At 37.6% G+C, this 20,015-nt stretch overlaps 2 protein-coding genes across 5 annotated transcripts in view; one reads left to right on the forward strand and one right to left on the reverse strand.

The window, feature by feature from the left end:
* CCPG1 (cell cycle progression 1) overlaps positions 1-13,103 on the forward strand; it is a 25,538-nt gene extending 12,435 nt beyond the window's left edge. For 2 of the 4 annotated variants that reach the window (XM_065642219.1, XM_065642222.1), the window contains 5 exons: positions 1,217-1,471; positions 2,360-2,371; positions 4,979-5,088; positions 6,159-7,558; positions 10,158-13,103. In XM_065642219.1, the coding sequence (XP_065498291.1) occupies positions 1,217-1,471; positions 2,360-2,371; positions 4,979-5,088; positions 6,159-7,558; positions 10,158-10,338 (1,958 nt within the window). In that variant the 3' untranslated portion in view covers positions 10,339-13,103. The remainder of the gene's footprint in view (positions 1-1,216; positions 1,472-2,359; positions 2,372-4,978; positions 5,089-6,158; positions 7,559-10,157) is intronic. The other 2 variants (XM_065642221.1, XM_065642223.1) reach the window with 1 other exon arrangement.
* On the reverse strand, positions 11,253-19,985 carry PIGB (phosphatidylinositol glycan anchor biosynthesis class B). The gene is made up of 12 exons (XM_065641917.1): positions 19,856-19,985; positions 19,652-19,784; positions 19,270-19,390; positions 18,563-18,667; positions 18,316-18,446; positions 17,549-17,689; positions 17,068-17,119; positions 16,437-16,648; positions 15,160-15,224; positions 12,892-13,102; positions 11,953-12,133; positions 11,253-11,394 (listed from the first exon to the last, which is right to left on the reverse strand). The coding sequence occupies exons 1-12, from the start codon at positions 19,983-19,985 to the stop codon at positions 11,263-11,265; spliced, it is 1,614 nt and encodes a 537-aa protein (XP_065497989.1). The 3' UTR covers positions 11,253-11,262.
* Positions 19,986-20,015: the final 30 nt, after the last annotated feature.

Genomic DNA, 20,015 nt, shown 5'->3' on the forward strand with positions numbered 1-20,015 from the left:
GTAATTGCGGGCATCAAATTTAGAACTGTCTGAGCAGGAGCACGTTGTCATGTGCTGGAGGCTTCATTCATCACATTGCATCTATTTCAGGCATGTGAACACAGACATTTGAAAGCTGCCTTTTCACCCCGCTACTGCTTCCCCTTGATATTTGCCTTACACTTGAAAATGATGTGTTCAAAGGAGGGAGATTAAATAATCATTACCTATATACTGGATTATATAAATTTATTTACGGTACATTCAGCAAGCATTTGTACTACTAATAGCAATAAGCAATTACAGCTCTGTTGCTATTTTCCCAGTTAGAATAAATGGCTTTTGTGCCATAGGAATATGAACATACAAATGGTATCATAAATACTATTATACAAAAATGCTATAAAAGATAATTTGTTTATGGTTAGAATTTGTTCTTATCTCAAGTCTTGGCTGATTCAATCTTCCAAACAGCCAGATCATAGGAGTGTTTTGGATTCAGAGTGTTAGGGAGAGACAAACCCAGAAGCACCCAAGTAGTTCTTTTCCTGTGCAGTAGTGGTTGAAAAAGGCTTTTTTGAAAGGTGGTATATGGCAGATATTAAAAGCAAACACAATTACATATTTAAATAAACTTGCAATGCAAAAGTTTGTTTGGATATTTGTAATACCTGCATTAATGGAACTTTAATGGAATTTTGTCTGCAGCTGCATGTAGATCACAGAATGAAGTTTTTTGAGATAATAGGACCATGTCTGTCTTTTAGGTGGCTTTCTTTAAGCAAGTCTTTCTCTTGCTCTTTTGTTATTAATTAGTTCAGTCTCAATATATGTAAGAGAAGGAAACCTGAATTCTTAACCTTTCTACTTCACGTGTATTTGCAGAGGCAGTACATGCAGGTGCTTTAAGAGGCAGGATTGTCTGAAAGAAACACTTTCTAATGAGTGAGTGATAAGGTATAGGGAAGTGCCATACATTTTTTTTTGCCAATATGTTGATTATCTATGTTTTCCTTTTAAAAAAAAAGAAAGGAATTTTTCACTGTGTAGACCAAGCATTCCTTGCATAATATCCAGCATTACTTATCACATTGAGGATTTTTATTTTGTTTATTAATGTTCTCTAAGATAACTGCCCAATACGTTTTTCATAAACATGATGGATTTGGGTACCTAAATTGATTTTTTTTAAAGCAACAATTAATGCATTTTAAAGACTGTTCTTGTTGTTTTTCAGTTTTTTCGTCTCAGGCTAGCAATGATGAATCGAGTAGCGATGAAACTAGCAACCAGTCCAGTCCCACAGTGCGAAAACGTCGGGCTAAGAAGAGGCTGGTCTCTAGCTCTGAGGCTGAGGGTGGGTCACCTGCAGAACCCGAGTCTGAACCTCCCAGAGAAGAGCAGCACAAACGCCAGTTCGGCAGCGGCCTGAACAGATGCATCATCCTGGCTTTGGTAGTTGCAATCAGCATGGGCTTTGGACACTTTTATGGTGAGTTCATAGAAAATAAAATGCACAAAATCAACATCTTGCATAACAAAGACCATTTTATTCTGACTCTTGATTGTTTTTTTTTCTTGTTCTCTGCTAACAATCTAAACCTAAAAATTAGAAAAAGCAACTGCTAATGTATGGATAATATAGAGAGGCCCTTCAGTGCTGCAGTTGTATTTAATATACACCACATTAAAATTAAAGTAAATAAAAAGAAATTGATTTTGTGTTGCCCTTCCAGATAGAAATTTCTTGTTGTTCTCATAATGCAGTGTGTACCTTTCATTTTGCACATCTTTTCTTTTGAAATAAATTCGTAGTAGTGCTTAGCATTCCCGACAGCATTCACAGAGCTATTTCAGGCTTTTGTCCCATATGTACTCATCTGGTAAACGTAAGAGCAAGGCATGTTTTTTACAGGAGTCATAGTATCAAATTTTTTTTCTCTCTAGTGGAGAAAAATACACTGTAGTTGTCCTTGCAATTCCAGGGTGGTTTAGGGAATCCAGGACAGCAGCAGTTTTTCTGTGTTCAGTGTGTTGCCTGAAGTTAAGCATTACACAGATTGTTACAACATTTAACAAAACAGCAGAACTCATTACAGATCTAAGTCTACTTACTGCAATCCTGATCTTCTAAGATACATGTGTTCCGATAAAAATGATAGAGGGCATTTATTTTTAATAGTAATTTTTCCTGAGTAGTTTTGGTTTCATATGAAAATGTGCCTTCATAAGAAGACTTATGATTCAATTTGAGACTGGGAATATGGTTCAAGTTGGATTTGATTTTGACTAATTTTTAGGGTTCTAAATTTTGACATCTATTTTGAGATTTATACTAATTTTCACTCGACTCTGATTTTTTTGTTGTTGTTGTGCTTAGGTAAACCTGAAGGTAAGAGTCATGAGTGATGTACTGTGGATGCTGTGCTTGCATTCAGATTTTCTTTTTAAATTGTGAGTGTGTATGTGTACAAACGCATCCATATATGTATGCATACTTACATGGAAAAAAAAAATCAAGTCTTAAGAATTACTCGTGTATGCAGGATTATAGGAATGACTAATCCAGTCATGTAAAATACTTTTTATTTAGCAGCTGCCGCTAGTAGTAGCTGTATAAAACCTGACTGATGTATATTGGCATGCCAGAAGCAGAGAGGAGCACAATAGCTAGACCGATCTTTGATAGTGCTTTGTGGTGGTAACTTGAGGTTTCACTTCTGTTAATCATTTTATGGTGTTTAAGTTGGGGTTAGTGGTAAATACTATCCTTTTAAAGAACTTTGAGATCTATGGATGAGAAACAGCTTTTGGAAATGTACTCAGGGTCATATCTTTATTAATGAATGCACTGTATTCATTGAATGCACTGCATTCATTGAATCTGTACTTCTAAATAAAAATTGTCATCACTGACAGTGCTGTCAGCATTCTCAGCAGAAAGAAGGCAACTTTGTGTGGCTTTAGTTTATGCCTCTTCAAGTGAAAAATCTTCATGTTTATGTGGTAACTAATCTTTCTACCACTAGAAAGGAAATCAAATCCTGCTTTCCATCTTCCTGTGTGTTTTTATTCTATTTTTTTTAAAGCACCCACAAACCTGCAAAGAGAAATCCATCTCCCTGGAGGACTAATTTGCATTTTTGTGATTCAGCTTGGAATGAATGTTTTCCGCAGCAGTCTTTTAACGCTAGGCTAGTTGCCATGTAAGATGATTGGAAAGGGTTACTTTTTATGAAATTACTATTTTTGGGGGAGAGTGGGGTGTCAGTATCAGGATAGTGTTTTCCCTTTAGACAGAGCTGTAGGACCCCTTTGAGACTTCTAAAGATGTAGGAAGCAACTAGGATTAGGTTTAAATCAAGAACTGTTTCCTAATCGGTATTAAAAGGAGTTATCTGGCTTTATGATGTTCTAGGAAAGAGATCTGGAAGAGGGCAGCTTTCCAGGAAAACAGGTAACTGGAAAAGCTAAAGTTAGGAAGCCCTTGCCAGAAGAGTCTTCTTATGGACATTCAGATATTTATTTTTTTTCTTTAACCAGAATCTGCAAAAGGGAATATTGCTGCAATGCTAGGGATTTGGATAGATTACTTAAACAATCTGAAGGATAATGTGACTTAGAGTGCCAGCGGGGAATGGAAACCAATTACTGAGGAATGGTACCTCATTATGTGCATTTTGAGTGTCTTTGCTGCCAAATGTCATTTTTGCTTACCGTATCTAAATTATGATTCTTGATAAGGAGAGAAAACAGAGTTTGTGTTTTTTCTATAATCCAGGTTCCTCTCAACATGAACCCTTTACACGAAATGATGATTTTTCAGAAGCAGTCTTTAGATTCTTAGGACTTCAAAAGTACCTGTAAAACACAAAAATGAACAAGAAGTTTACTGTCAGTATACTTAAATTCACTTATGCAAGGATCTTTGCTTCCAATAAGTATTTATTAGGACTCCGCAAACTTAAAATAATGGGTGTAAAAATGTTGCTTTCCTGTAGCTGAATTGAACTATTGAGATTCAACTTGGTTTAATAGAGCATTGTATGTTTTTAAGTACATACTTGAGAATACATTAGATAGAAATTGAGAGCACAAAAAATTCCTCAGTATAATAGTAGTTATAGAATTTCTTATGTTTAATATTATAGCCCCCTTTAAATACAGAAATAGAATGCAGCATATGCTGCAGTGGATTGAAAGAAATATATAAAACCTGTTGCCATCTGCTGTAGACTCAATTCAAGAGAATCTTAAAGAAATAAAAACTCGATCAGTGTTAGTATTTACAGACGTGTATAGGTAGGGAAGTACCAGTAAAGAAGTTTTACTTGATAGAAAAAATCGGTGGCTAGTACAATGAAGGTATTTTTTTCAGAAGAATAGTGTGTCTCAGCCTTTATCTGACAATTAAAAAACAGGAGATGTGCTTATTCTTCAGCTTTCACTCGTGGATAGGACTGACAAGATAGGGCCTGCAAATAGTTGCTGGTTTGTGAGCAGTGTGTAACGATTGTGTTTTGGCATGAAAGTTTAAATACTGTGTGAAGATCCTCTTATTCATGTAACTTTACTTAGAAGTAAAAGTTGTAGTTCTGGAGTGGATAATGCATGGACTAATGGTCTCTCTTTTATCCTGATTGTCTTGCATGCTACTAAAAAACAACCAAAAAAATCACACATTCTTTCCTGCATAACTTTCGTTGTTTTGTGTCTAACTGATTTCTAGGTAGTGTTCCAAAATTCTTTATTTGTTATCGTCAAAGAAAAGCAAATTTTTGGCTCTGTTTGAGAAATTATTTATCATTAGAAGAAGCATAATCAGTGTGCAATAATCAGGTTTTATAATCTTTGTTTTGTTGCAGCTAAACAGTTACTAATTGCAGGGTAAGCATGCTTTTGAATTTGCAGAGAAGATGAAGATGGTCTCTGAGTTTGTCTGTTCCTCTAACTACTTAATTTAAGTCAGACTATCAAAAGGAAGTTTTTATCTTTGTAGGTACAATACAGATCCAGAAACGTCAGCAGCTGGTGACAAAGACACGTGAATTAAAGGATATGAAAGATGACCTTTACCAGTGCCAACAAGTGCCAGGAGATAAAGTGGGGGTACGTATGAGTTTAGCTGGAAGTCATTGGGTTATTCTGTCGTTATGTGTGTAATTTACACAAACTGAAATTCAATCAGCACACAAATCCATTACATTTTTTTCTTTAGAAAGTTCTTTCTGAAAATGTATTTTTTTAGTTTCCCTTGAATTCTTGACAAAGATTTGGTATTTTGATCTAATTTGTTGCTGGAATGTGTTTAAATAAACTGTTATTTATGTATGTAGTCTAGGAGTTATCTGGACACAGAGACTGTCCCTGTGACAAAAGTTGCCATTAGTGAAGACAGCTGAAGTAGAACAGAGTAGGTAAAAACCTACTAGAGGTTGAACCTACAGGTTTTGTGAATTTGCTTTCTAAATTGGCAATGTTTATTAGTTTTTTTCAATACTTAACCTGTGCTTTTAGTTTTTTACTGTTAGATCATTCAGAGAGAAGATTAGGGAGTGCTTTGTGTGTGCGTGTCTCTTTTTTCTTTAAGTTTTCTTTCATGTTGCTGATAGCATTTATATATAATTCTGTATGTTTAGATCTACAGTTTGTCAAGGATGCCAAGAGACTGGGGAGATCCTTTTGTGTTAGGATATAGTTACATGAACGCGCATTTTCAGCAGCAAATTTCGTTCAAAATCAGTTCCTGAATTTCTGCCTCAACTGTTGAATGCCCTTGCTTCTGCTCATGTATTTTGTTTTGTAATCTGTAAACCCAGTTTACTGAACATAAATCAACGGCAAACACACACCTTTTTGTTTATTTTTAAGATGGATCAATTCATGTTCCCAGTTTGCTATCCTTCAGCTAGTTAAACCAGTAAAGGTGAGGGGTGATGGCCTGTGGTTGGAAGGGGGAGTCTCTCACGTGGTGGTTGTTGCCAAGAAAGCGTTTGTGTGTGTATATCTGAGATAAACAGTCTAGCTCTATTTTTGCATCTTGCTGTGACATCTGTGTCACTGCATCCAAAATGATAAGTAACCTCAGTCTGGGCTACCTTGGTCTTTCATCTTTCTAGCTGAAATTGCAACAATTCTAATTGTAGTATTTTTGCTTGTTTTCTTTTTGTTTGTATTAGTCACTCAAGGGAGATCTTGCCACATGTTTGACCTCTACTGAGGTGGAGAAGAAATCCTTTGAATCTCAAAAAAAGAGTCTTGCTGCAGAAAATCAGCACTTAAGAGAATCTCTAGAGAAGGAAGAAAAAGCTTTGGCCTCACTTCAGGAAGAATTAAGGAAGCTAAGACAACAAATTAGAAACTTAGAAGATAAAGGTACTAGCACTGAGTCTATTGTAATGGAAAATCAGAAACTAAGGGAACATTTGGAAGAGGAAAAGCAAAGAAACCACAACTTTCTTAGGCAAAAGGAAACACTCTTTGCAGAAGCACAGATGTTAAGGAGAGAACTGGACAAAGAACGTCATGTTACAGAAGCTCTAAAAAAAGAACTGGAACAGTTAAGTTCTCGTCAAACACCTGACAATGCTGATGATGATACATTAAGAGAAAATCAAGAAATAGAAACTCTGCGAGGAAGACTAGCAGAACTAGAAAAAAAGCTAAACTTTGAGCAACAACGTTCTGACTTATGGGAGAAGCTGTATGTTGAAGTGAAAGACCAAACTGAAAAACAAGAATTGAATGAAAAGGGACAAAAGAAAGGTGCTAAAGGGCAAAGTAAGACTAAAAAGAAATCAAAGGAATCATTTTTTGGTTCGGTTAAAGAAACTTTCGATGCTATGAAAAATTCCACGAAAGAGTTTGTAAGACACCATAAAGAAAAGATTAAGCAGGCTAAAGAAGCAGTGAAAGAAAACCTGAAAAAATTCTCTGATTCTGTAAAGTCTACATTCAGACACTTCAAAGATACCACAAAGAACATCTTTGATGAAAAGAAGAAGTCAAATGATAAAAGACATGAGGCGAACAAGAAAGCTCGAACTTTTTACCGAGAACATAACTCCTATGAGAATCTGAAGCACATGCATTACAGGGGACCTAGCATGCCAAAAGAGTTCAAAGATGGAAGAAAACATCAGTTTACGACATTTGAAAAAGATACAGATTCACAGAAGTGTCTCCATGATCCTTTGTGTAATAGAAGACATCAGTTTGTCCTAAAGGGCTGCTCTGGTATTTTTGAATGTGCTCATCAAGAATTCATTAGTCTCTTCAACAGTGCATCGGATCCTATCAGGGTGGATGAATTTAATCGGCTAATGAAAACATATTTGCAACAAGTTGCACATAATTTTCATCACTGGAGAGAACTAGAAAATTTCATCAATAAGTTTTTTCATAATGGGGTATTTATACATGACCAGATGCTGTTCACTGATTTTGTTAATGATGTCAAGGATTACCTGGAAGATATGAAGGAATACCAAAATAATAATGAAAAGGTTTTCGAGGATTTGGACAAATACATCTACAGATACTACTTTCATTATGATAATTTACCCCAATATGGACCCAGGTTTGTTTCCATGTTTCCTGAACTTGTTAACAAAATGAAGTAGTCTTCATAAAGGCAACTAGTGGCCTCGTTCTAATAGGTGGTTTTCTAGGGTATATGTGTATGTGTATGTACATGCATGCACGCTAGAATACTTTTTGAAGGACTCCATGGCAGTACTAGCTTGTGTTACATAAAGTGGATCTGTAGTTCCTTCTATATAAATTGGGGGGGCGTTAGTTTAGGAGTGTCATGGTTTGATTGTGGGGTGACAATAAAACCGCGGCAGATGTATTGTTAAACCTCTCTCTCCCCGCTTCCCACTAAGGACAGGCGATTGGGAGGGAAAGAAGGACAGAGAAGAGAGTTGGAAAAATTAAAAATGTTTTACTAATGCTACCAATAAAAATAGAGAAAATAATACAAAATATACAGAACCAATCTTGAAAGTCCCGGCAACTGCTCCGGCAGATGTGGGGCCGGCACCCGAAGTCCTGGACTGGACTTTCCAGCCAACCGGAGCTGGATTCAGTCTGTCACTAGGCCTCTGTTTGCAGGGACAACTCGCAAGGTCCTCTCCCAATGTCGGCCATAAGGAAAAAGGGACGAGATCCTCGTGATCTTCCACTTTTATATGAAGTATGACGTGAATGGGATGGAATACTTTAGTTGGTCAGTTTTTCAGTTCACCTCCTGCTTGCGCATCTCGCAAGATGCGTCATTATCAATGACCTCGCATTCCATTGCTATGCCTACCAAAACATGTATCTAGCTTTCAGGAAAGCTGCAGTTATTTAGAAGGCTTTAGCTGACAGGGAAATTCACTAAAAAAGAAACTTGTTTTTTAACAAAACCAGGACAGGGAGGCACTACAGTTCTACTGTACAGAGCACAATCTAATATTTCTACTGAGTTCTTTAGCGAACTGTGTAACTGCAAGTAGGATTAGACTGAGCAGCTATGATTGCCTGTCTGCTGGAGTGAGTAACTAGTTCAGAAGCAGCATTAACTAGGACTTCCTTGTTGTCCTTCCCCGAATGAGGTTTTTGGACATATTTGAGCAGTCTCAAAGTCCTGTTCCGGTAGGTAGTCCTGCTGGCTTACTGCTCTTTTGTAGCTTCGTGTAAAACTGAGTTAGACTGTATGCCCAGAGCAGAGCTACTCAAATGGCAAACTTTAGTTCAGATCCTGACCCTCACTAAATTTTATTCAGACTTGCTTGCAAAGGTTCTTGGCATGAATTGTTTCCTCTGTTACTTTCCGGTATTTAACAGTGTTCTTGGGGCTTCTGCTGAGCAGTTGTGGTACACTAGATGTGATCATGGAGCTAGATTGGGTGGACTGTTTCTACTGCATAGACTTTGGTGAAAGAAAATTAAGCTAGCAGCCTTAAGAAATTGTGTGGAACTTGCTCTTTCTGGAACATTTATGTATTAATATATATTATTAATATTTATGTGGCTTTTAGTATCATTGCTATTACAAAATTGGCTGTATGGTCTCTTGTGCTAATGTTTATTCTGATCAGGTAAGAAAAAATGTGATGTATTAACTAATTTATAATACACAAGAAGTTGTCCTTGTAGCCATAATAGAACTTTCCCTGTGCTGGTGTTCAGTGCAAAGCATATTTAGTATTTCAATCAAGGTGCAGTTCTTCGGTCAGGTTTCTCTTTGGGCCTTGTATTATTTATTATTTCATGTGTTTTATTGCAGCAGTAAGTCTGAATACTTAACTACTTTGAGGTTATTAAATATTATGTGAGGTAGTACTTTCTCTTATTAAAAGTTGAACCATAAGGATGATATTCCTATCAACTACTAAGTGACCTTTTTAGTGCATAGTTTTGGCAAACACATGGCATAGGATTTATTTTTTAATTTATAGTCCAGGTACTTCTTACTAATTTGTTATTAAAATGAACTATAATTTTTAATTAAATACTTAAAATTAAGTACTTTAATTCTGTTTGCAGAAAAACAGAATTTCAAATTCATTTACTGATAATATTCTACAGGAGTTTGTATGATACTGAGGATGAAAATAACCTTAACTTAGCAGGCTAGAGATGCTAGTCATATGAGAACAGCATGTAGTATAATGGGACTGCATCAAAAACTGCAGCAGGTGAGCAAGTGTTTTGTCAGTGCCCCGTCTTTGTATAAATGTACTTACTGTACATGAAAACCTCTGAATTGCCCATGTTTACACAAAGCATGCTTTCCTAAGGGTCTATCGTTTTCATTATTTTTACAGGGCAGAATGTAATAGAGTAACTGAAAAACAGATTGAGACTGCACTTAAGCACCACAGTAGGGATAATCAAACAGCTGCTTAGCTGGCTTTATTCTAAAATGAACTTTGGGCAACCAGCTGCAGAGCATTTTTGTTTTTAGAAAGCATTTATTTCAGATACACCAGCTTATTGATGATTTAAACAAACTAACCTCACCCCTATTTTGCTTACAAGAGAAAGGACTACTTCATAGAACTAATTTTGTTTTCCTTTCAGTCAACCTCAGCATGTTAAAAGCTGTTGACAATGTAATTGTGTTTCAAAATGCTTTTAGAGAGATGCTTTCATAAGAATAGTAATAAGCTTTTGTTTACTCCTTGCAGTCGACCTAAAAGGCCTTCTTTTACACAAACTGAAAATTCCAGACATGAAAAACAAGCTCAGAAGTACCACCACCGTAATAAAAGAGAAGGTAAATGGCACAAACATGGTCGCACTAATGGAAGACACATGGCAAACCTTGAAATAGAATTGGGGCAATTACCCTTTGATCCAAAATATTGAGTAATTTATGGTAAAAATAAGATTAGAATTAATAATTTACATCTTCTCTGGAAACGAATTGTTTTTCAACAAAGCAGCAAGATGCAAGTTTTTTCTCTAATTTGATTTTTACACATTTTTGTTAAAAGGCAGAAGTCAAGCTGTCTAATTTGCATATTCTGTACTGTTGCTTTAACTGTTCTTTGGAGGTGACAATAGTTTGGGCGCCAGCAGTATTGTTGCAGAAACTAGGCATGCAATGACTTGTGTATGAAAAATATGCTTAATTGCATTCCATTAGTGTAGTTCAAGCTAGAGTCATGCATAACATACCAATAATTAACTGCAATGTTTGATATACTAACTTCATCTCATCGTTCAAAAAATAGGACTACATTTTGGTAATGTATTTGTCAGTGTTTTATAATCTTCCACTTGCTGCTTGTCTTTGGGGGGATGGGGGGAAGGTCAAGAGCCTGTTGAATTGTGAAGAATTTGCTATGCTGCATTCTAATCAGCTTGCTGATTTAAGCACTTGAAATGTCTTGCATATCTGCATATTGTAGAGGAAAAATAAAGAGACATTGTGCATAAAAGTCTTTATTTATAAAACAAACTTAGCGTAGCTGTACAGTTCTATAAAAATGGTCCGGTCTTGTCTAATTTCATTGTTTAAGTAGTCACATGGTAACTTTGGTCTTCCTGATGTTTTCTAGTGTTGTAAGGTAGGTCAGTACCCCCACCCTGCCATACTGCTACTGAAGTTGCCTTCAGAAAGAGGTTTAGGTGCTTCCAGCCAGCCAGTGGCTGCCTAATCACACTTCCCCGTTTGACTTACCCAGTTTCAGACTCACTGCTCTCTCCTTTCTGCAGTACAAGATCTTCTAAGCATAGTACTGCAGAGCAAATCTGACTTCACTAGGTCTTAAGTCTAGAAACTGATCTTCAGGTGTAATTCATTTCAGTTTTTTTCCTGTAGACATAGATGTGGCTTCCAACTCGCCCTTCAGGTACATGAGTGTGGAAGACAGTGGCCATTTTCTCATAGCGCCTTAAAGCCAGAAATGGTGATATTTCCTGTAAATGAACATACATAAGTTTCCACAGTCAGAAAGTATAGTCGGGAGCATCAAAACAATGTTCTGAACTCCTCTGAAAACCATCAATTCAACTGTCCCCTGGAAGTTTTACCCTTTATTTTAGGAAAGACTGCTAGAAAAAGAGGTACCTATCCTGTTTGATCCTGTCCGGAGTGGGTATTCACCAGATACTGTTGTTTGAGTATGTGGACTTCATTAAAGAACTGATGAGAAAAGGTACTCTGACTGCAGGCATTTTTGCAAGTGTATGGTTCTGGGAACAGACCACACATTTGTTTTAATATGGCCTGAGAATTCCATAAAACAATATCTTATGGAATGCAGAATTTGCACAAAGGGCATACATGAATATTAAGTACCTAGCACTGGAATGGTATCTGTACTGTATTATCGACTACAGGGTTCAATTTTCATTTAAGCTGTGTTTTAGAACATTATGGACAACAATTTTCAAAAATCTTAACTATAACTTGCCCTTAATTCATTTTGTAACTTGATCTCAAAACTAGTTTGTTTCATCTTGCAGTTACCATACCTGTTCTAGCACACTGAAGAAGATCAAGTGGCTGGGTAATAAGGTATCATTGTAAAATTCCTTATTAAGCCAGACAAGTGGATTAGAGTAAAATGCATCTGCTTCATCAATATAGCTCTCCTTTCCAGTTAGGTCTGGGGGACACTCGAGGAATCTCATTTTTAGAGGACAGTGAACATGACTAGGGAGAAAAACAAACACACACTTTAGGATAAACTGACCAATATCTAAGATACTTAAACATACCTCGGTCAAGGCCAAATTGAATGATTTCCCCCCCGCTCCGAGTAATATTTTTTCTCTTTTTGTAGTTCATATGAAAGCTAAAGTATGGACAGTAGAACAAGTAGATTTGGCTCCGAACTGCTGTGACTATGCTGTTAGCAGTTCACAGAAAGCAGATTTATCTTAATTAAAAACACCATCTGCGTAACATCGGTTTCTTACAAAGTTACTTTTCTGTATCAGCTTCACTGTTTGTGTACTTTAATGTTTTGTTTACTTGCCAGGATCTATTGCAAACTTTTTGGAATAGTGAATTCAGTCATTGTATGTTGTAATGACATTTCTTTACCAGCAGAAGTAAAGGTATAATGGAATACATTTTGACTGTAACAATTAAGTCTTTAGTTTTGCTAGAAAAGTTACTGTAACAAAGCAGTATGAGTTACTTTCAAACATCCTAAGACTTGCTGCATATCCTCATAAAAAGCTATTTTACAAAAACTGAATAAAGCTGAGATGCTGAATTTTATTCTATGGTATAAGCATCTGGCTTATTTTCCCCATACATTCTGTATTAACTGTATGAAAAATCAAAATTCTTCCTGTATACATCTGTCCACCTCAATTTATTAAGCTTTGGGGAAAAAAAAATCATCTTAATTTCTGCTTAAGTGTATGGATTTTAATGTAGTACACTGTTAACTATTTTAATACCTATAAAATGGAGTAGAGTGGCACGGCATCATGATGAAGACAAAAGCTTGTAACTGGTAGGAGTTCTTACAGAGTTGCTGTATGTGACTCATGACATCAAGGGAGCCTCGCTGGTGAATCAAGCCTGTGTACAGGGCTGGAATTAAGTTGGATAGAAGCAGGAAACTTGCTGTGGGTTTCTTCCATGCTTTCAGGTGTTTCAAAGAGTATCCTAGAGAAACATTTGAGTACATTTTAGAGTTAAATACTAAGTTCCACACAGTATTTTTGACAGTACCATAACTTACTGGAAAACCATTACCCAGTTGATAACAATACCTTGCTTTGAGGTATTTTAATACAGTGTTCTTGCAGTCTTTACTCTTTAAATGGAAATGTAAAGGTTAAACTTTGCCCTTATTAACTCTTGAATGTAAATGTTAATCCCATACCTATCTTCTGAAAGTACAGAAATAAGATTTCAAAGCCAGTGCTTTGTCTCTTTAGAGCTTAATTTTAAGTTCTGGTGGGGGGGCGGAAATAGTCCATTCAGTAGTGTGGATGAATTATATGTTGCAACTTACTGATGTGATCTGATTCACGCATATCCAAGTAGAGCCTGAATAAATGGTAACTACATGTGCTTTGGTATGGCTGTGGTATTCTTTTTCTCCAGCATGCTGAAAGCTACAGCATTCCCTTATTGTTATTCAGTTTTGAGCTACTATCCTTGGAAAAGCTTACTTCTACATCTCTTCCCATCTCACATCCCTGCTTTTCTTGAAGGAGATAACAACAGGGAGAGCCTTTTCTCCAGGTGGGCGATAGCTGTATAAACCTGTTTCTCTCAACCACTACTTTGATGAGCCTGGCAGGGAAGGCAGCTTTACATTGCAGCCAGTCTGGAAACCCTTAGTAAGTCAGTATTAGGAGACAGAAATATTTTATGCAGCCTAGCTCTGTGACCACCTTTACTGAATCACAAGTTAGCAGAGGCCTGTTTCAGAAGTCAGTAATACGGTGGATTAGTCGACTTTCAGTGGGTCTGTTCCGACAAGTTGCAGATCTTTATCTCAGATGAAAACAAAGTCCACTAATTAGCCTACGGTTTAAACATAGGTGGACACATTCTATTACAGACATTTTTTACTGCTTTTGTGAAATGCTCTTAGCTTATCTTTCAAGTGTTCTTAGAAATGACTTGGAAATTAATGGGGGGGGGAGGGGGTCTGCTTTTATTTATAATGTTTTGAGCAATTTAAAGACCTCTTTGTAATCACCAAGTTATCAGAAATCACTTTTGTCTATTTTTGTTTACTAAAGTATCCAAACAGATGACAATTAGCTCTTGATAAGTTGAGGTGATGACCTCATTTCGTTATACACATGGCAGTTAAGAGGGATATTAACGAAAAATACAGCTTCATGTTCTGGAAGTTTTAATCTTCCCTTTGTAACTTTACAGTATACTAGACTTCACATCAAGATTTTACGTTTCCTATAGATACCCTAGTGTAGTTACATGCCTATTTTTGCAAAATACTTCCTTATTAGGCTCTTCTCTTTGTTTAAAAGAAAAAAAAAACAAAACAAAACCGGAAAAAAGATAAATGAATAATCTAAAAGTGTCAGAAAAATCTCAGTGAAAGCAATATGCTTGCCAGTTTAAACTGTTGACAAATTCTCTTTAATGTTTAAGTTAACCACATCAGTTTAGGGACCTTATTCCTCTTTTAACAAATTCACCTTACTGTGTCTGAAGGAAAAAGCTATCACATTAACTACTCTAAAACTTCTGGGGGAAGTGACCTCCAGCTGGTGGTTGGTCAAGAGCAGCCAGAAAACTAGCATCAGCTACTAATACACCTGAATCTAGAAAAGGATCATTTTATGGTTCTAATACTTTAATTTTTTTTGTTGCATACTCAAAGGCATATTTGAGACAAGCAGGTGGAAAAATACTACAAAGGACCCAAGGAACAAAATTCACTTTAAGGGTGGCATTGCTGAAAAGTTAGGAGTCGCTGAGGCAATTTTCCTTTTTTTTACAGGAAGTACTTTTATGCATGCTAAGGATTCTCCAGCTCTATTTCAGTCACTTGCTGTTCCTCATTCTGGTGCTTTTGTAGTGTGTGGTTGTGGTTGGTTGGTTTGTTTGTTTTTCCCTAGCTGTAAGAAAAGGTTAGACTAGTTTGAAGCATCTTTTGTCAAATACCTACATTAACAGTCTCTCTTTAGGTAAAAATTATATACAAAGAAGGTTCCAAGACATTTTAAACCAATACTTACCACAAAAAAACATGCAAAATGGTAGTACCGGATAGATGAACCTGAATTCTTTATGACTCAGCGTGCTGTAATAAAACAGATATAATACTACAGCGAAAAAGTTAAATGTATTGGTTCTGTTCACAAAATGTGTTTTGGAGCATGGAGGACTGGAAGAAAGACACTTGCATGTACTAAAAGCTTTTGGCATTGAAGCAGTAAAAGTGCAAATTGTCACTTTTTAAGAACATAATGAGTACATTCAAATTAACATTATTTAGTCCATTTAAACCAAGCACTAATAAAAGTACCTGGCTACTACTATAGCAATTAAGTGGTCTGATTGTATGACTATTAAATATAACTTAGGTAGTTCTTCACCAATTTGCTTTCTGTAATAAAATGCAATAAAAAGTGTGGATGGTAAGCTAAGATTCAAGTACATGTTTGTATTTAGCTACGTAACTTTCACCCCTGCTAATATAACTTTACACAACTTTCCATGCCAATTTTGGGGGGCTTTTGGGGGGATTACTGCAAGACTTGTGTCACAGGAACCAAACAGGTTCTTACAAGACTAAGAGAGACAAAAAAGGCCTAAAACCAACAGAGCTACATCCAGTTGTGAGTTGGACTGAAAGAAGAGATAGCCTTTGTGGCCTCACTACTGTTTTGCTGTACTACTGTAGTTACTCTTTATTACTTAGTATTTATTTATTTGATGTATCTTTTTCTGCCTGAAAGTGTCCCTTTTGTTTAGTCTACAGTTAATTCTGATGCTTTAGAAAGAGCTTACCTTCTTGTCTACATAACTTAACATGAGACATACAGTCCCATGATAAATGCTAAGAGATGTGTCTAGACTTGTGAATGGAGTAAGTTTTAGAGGCCTAAGAACCGCTCATCTTACTGGGGATGTATTAAATCAAATGAAATGCTATTTTCATGGATGAGCATCTAGTAAAGAGTTTTCTAAGTAGTTCTATTGTGGCTTAAATACCTGTTAGCTGATTGATGGTGGGGTTTTTTCCATTTTCCATTGAATTTCACATTGAATTATTTTATTCTTTAAAGGTCTAATCAATTCTAAAAATACACATTCGGTAATGATACAAGAAGTAGCATTACACAGAATTCTATAAATTATTGTATAATCGACTGCATTTCTTAGAGTATTTTAATAGTTTAAAGTTTTCTGTCACTTAGCTTGAATTCTATGCTAATTTGTTTAGAGAGGATATGAGCTTTGAAAAAAACACAACCAGTGAAAGATAGTAGTTACACTTAGGAGAAATTACCTGTATATCAACACTGTCCAAATCACTGCCACTAGAAAGATGCGATACCTTTTTGGTGCCAGCACACAGCCATGAATGAAAAAAGGCAGATGGGTACCCAAGATGACTGGTAGTCCCTGAGTGAAGTACCAATGCCAAGGATGAGATCCATAAAATGTTCCCAAATTCTGCAGCACGTTGAACTTCAAGAAGTTCAGCTGAACCAGTACCCACTGGGAGATTTAAGGGAGGTGGGGGGAGAAGATGTTAAATACAAATCCAAAGCGAAAACTAACAGCTAAATTGAATTACAGTCATCACTGTCCTTAAATGATACAGCATCTTCATTCATAATTATATTTCTTCTAAGACTCATCACAGACTTCCTATATTTAGCAATTAAACACAGAAGTGTGTAAGTTTTGTTGTTTGTTGGTATTGCGAGCTGAGCATACTGATTTTAAGTAACAGCTGTCATTTAAAGTAACTGAGAAGTCAGTGTTTAAGGGTTTATGGCCTAGGATATGTTTAGGGATCGCAGGCCAGACACACTCACAGAAGTAACAAAAGTTAAAGAAGTCTGAAGCATCTGTCCATGTTACAATGCTAAAACCCAACCTTTTTCTTAGAAGTCAAGATTAAAGCAACTTACCTCACCAAAAAACACACGGTCAATTATTAAAGAGGTTCCCACTGTGACCAATCTGAAAAAAATGGAAAGTTGATTGCACTGGTGTTGCCTGAATTACTTTTGTATCATTTTCTACTCTTCTCCAAATAGCTGTCAGAACTCCCTCAATAGTTATTCCTAATCTTTTTTTGAGATCATCCATACACATGGCCATTTTCCAGTGGCTAGCTGCCATCACTCAGTATCCTTGGCACAATCCCAGATTAAGCTGGAATGCTGTTCATGTCTCATCCTCATGAAATCTCTCATAGTGCTTCTTTGCACAATATACATTAATTTAAAGGAAGCATGCCCCTTCTTTAAACTTTTGCAAAAGGAATCTATTCTTTTCCTTGTGTTTTACATGAAATCAGCTTTTTTGGTTTGTCTGCCTTTGTGGCGGTAAAATCAATCTTAAGATACAACTATGCAAAGTCACAGTTTAAACTCATAAAGAACTTACGCAACTGGAATGCAATTGTGTAGGATAAAATCTGCTTTCTTCTGTTCTTGCAAAAAATGACTGAAGACCAAAGGTATCCATGGGATAATAGCGGTGGGACGAATAATAATTGCAAGTGCTATCAAAGCTAAATATTTGCAACTAGAATGAGGGAACATAAAAAGAACAGAAGTTTATCAGAAAGTTTGGTCAATTCTTTTGCAGACAGTGACATTTCAACAATTTAAATGCTGTCATGTCTCTGACCACAAGCTTTTCATACTGCAGATACTGTTTTGCTTGGAAGGCTGCCAACTATGTAATTGCTTTATTAGCAATGCAGTTGCTAACTGGAAGCACATACTTGCTTTAAAATACATGGCTGGTAAAGAAAGTTGTGACTACAAATTCATCTGGGTCTGAACCCAAACAAGCTTTTGTTATCTTTTCCCAAGTTACCACAAATTTCAGTCAGTTAAAGCTTAAATTACAAAGTTTCCCATAAAGTGATACTTTGCATAAGGGAACTGGAGAACAGTAATTTTATATACCAGCTGTATCATGGCTTCGAAAACATTTTTAGAGGAAATACCACAATGCTGATCCTTCCAAGATAGAGGAAATACCACAATGCTGATCCTTCCAAGATCTGGAGGTCTCGCTACATGAATGAGGTGGTATTGGAGGCCTTATATTTTAAGATAAAAGTTAGCATTTTAAACAGTTTCAGTAGATTGCTGTTATCTCAAGCCAGAAACTACCAGTACTGTTAGTAGAAAGTTTCTCACCTGCTCCCCATCTTGGAACCTTTTATCGGATAGTAGGAAAGAGCAAAAATGGTAAGAAGAGTTTCCATGGTGTTTGTTAGAGTTCTGGTACAGGAATACCATGTAAACCAGGAACACAGCTGGCAGAAGTACTGAAATAATTATGAACAACAGGATGCACAAGGAGAAATGTTAAAACATTCTGTGTTTTTAAGTGAAGGTGATAATTCTTCACAGTGTGACTTATTTTTTAAAGGCTGTGACTCACCACACACTTTGCTGTTTCTGCATTTTCAAGGTGTTGCACTAATGAGTAAAGCTTCACATCAGCAAAAGCAGCCAGCACTGCTTGTGCAAGTCTAGGGACCCATATCTATGTAAACGGAGAGAAAATCATACTTGCAACAAACCTGTTATATTCCAGTTTCAAACAGAGGACTACTGAATTAGCGGATGACTGTTCAGACATGAAAACAGTGAATTAGTGAATGCTCTCGGTAGCTTTTTATGATTTTTTTTTTTTTAAAGTAAGGTCCTTTGATACGACTGGTATTTCTGCCAAAACAAAGGAAGTCTAAATTTCAACTGAATGTGTTCAGAAGTTGAAAGCAGAATTCATCGCCATTCATCTCCAACAGAAGTCAAAAAGGGCTGTTATTACTGACTGTAGTACAAATATATATTCCTAAACACTTTGGAAAACTGAACCACTGAGCAATTATGACGCAGTGGCAAATAACGTCAGTATGAAACTCAAGGAGATTGATGGAGGCCAAGAATAATCCTCTGCAGTCACAGGCACCAGTACTGTGACCGGTGACCCACGAATGAGCTCTGTACCCACACAAAGCCCTTCAGGGAGCTCTCTGTGCTTGTGCTTCTCTAATTGCCAGATTCAAGGCTTTGCTTTTTACCTGGACAACGACAAAAATACACTGAATTTAAATACAGTGCTTTAAAGTTGATTACACTCACCAGCAGCTGGACGTCATCCTTAGCCAGCAGCTGTAAAGCTTTGTAGATGCTTGCAAAGATCAGTGGGTACGAATAGCCCCTTAAGCCGTGTGCCCATTCCCAAGTTAAGTAGCCATAATTATTAATATTAAGGATAGATCATGAACAACTTGACACCCCAAGCTTCATTCGAGTTCTGTTATTCTCGGACTTGTCCAGGGTGAGACATTGACCCCTGTGGCCCAAGCAGGGGGTCGTTACCGGCCCGGCTAACGCCTCGCTGCCCTGCGAACCTCCTGCCGTCCCGCTCCCCACATTGCGGGCGTGACACTCGGGCAGCGCCGGCGGCAGGAGAGGCCGGCGGCAGGAGAGGCCCGCGGGGCGGCCCCGGGAAGGATATTTGAAGACCATGCGATGCGCCACCTCCAGTGACTGCCAGTACTCGTCCGGGACGAAGCTGGTCCGCACCAGGAAGCAGTTGAGCGTGCGCAGCGCCACTGTGAGCGCCAGCAGCGGCGCGGGCCCGCGGGCAGCGCCTGCGGGAGGGACCCGTCTGTCACCGGCCCGTCACCTGTGCGTCACCGCGCCCCCCCCCCGCCGCCCTTACCGGCGCCCCGCTGCCCGGCGGCTCCTCCGGAGTCGCTGTACAGCACCGACCGCCGCTTGCGCAGCCGCATGGCCTCCGGCCGCCGCGCCCGGGCCCGCGGCAGCAGCCCGCCGGCCGCCTCCGTCCGCATGCGCGACCTCACGGCGGCGGGGGCGCGGCC

Source organism: Caloenas nicobarica, chromosome 10 (assembly GCF_036013445.1).
Source record: "Caloenas nicobarica isolate bCalNic1 chromosome 10, bCalNic1.hap1, whole genome shotgun sequence".
Lineage (NCBI taxonomy): Eukaryota > Metazoa > Chordata > Aves > Columbiformes > Columbidae > Caloenas > Caloenas nicobarica.

Coding starts and splice junctions, on each gene's coding strand:
- PIGB (XM_065641917.1), bottom strand. CDS start 19,985: ATGCGGACGGAGGCGGCCGGCGGGCTGCTGCCGCGGGCCCGGGCGCGG. Junction 19,785..19,855: donor CGCCGGGCAGCGGGGCGCCG/GTAAGGGCGGCG, acceptor TCCCTCCCGCAG/GCGCTGCCCGCGGGCCCGCG. Junction 17,120..17,548: donor CACAATTGCATTCCAGTTGC/GTAAGTTCTTTA, acceptor CATTTTTTTCAG/ATTGGTCACAGTGGGAACCT.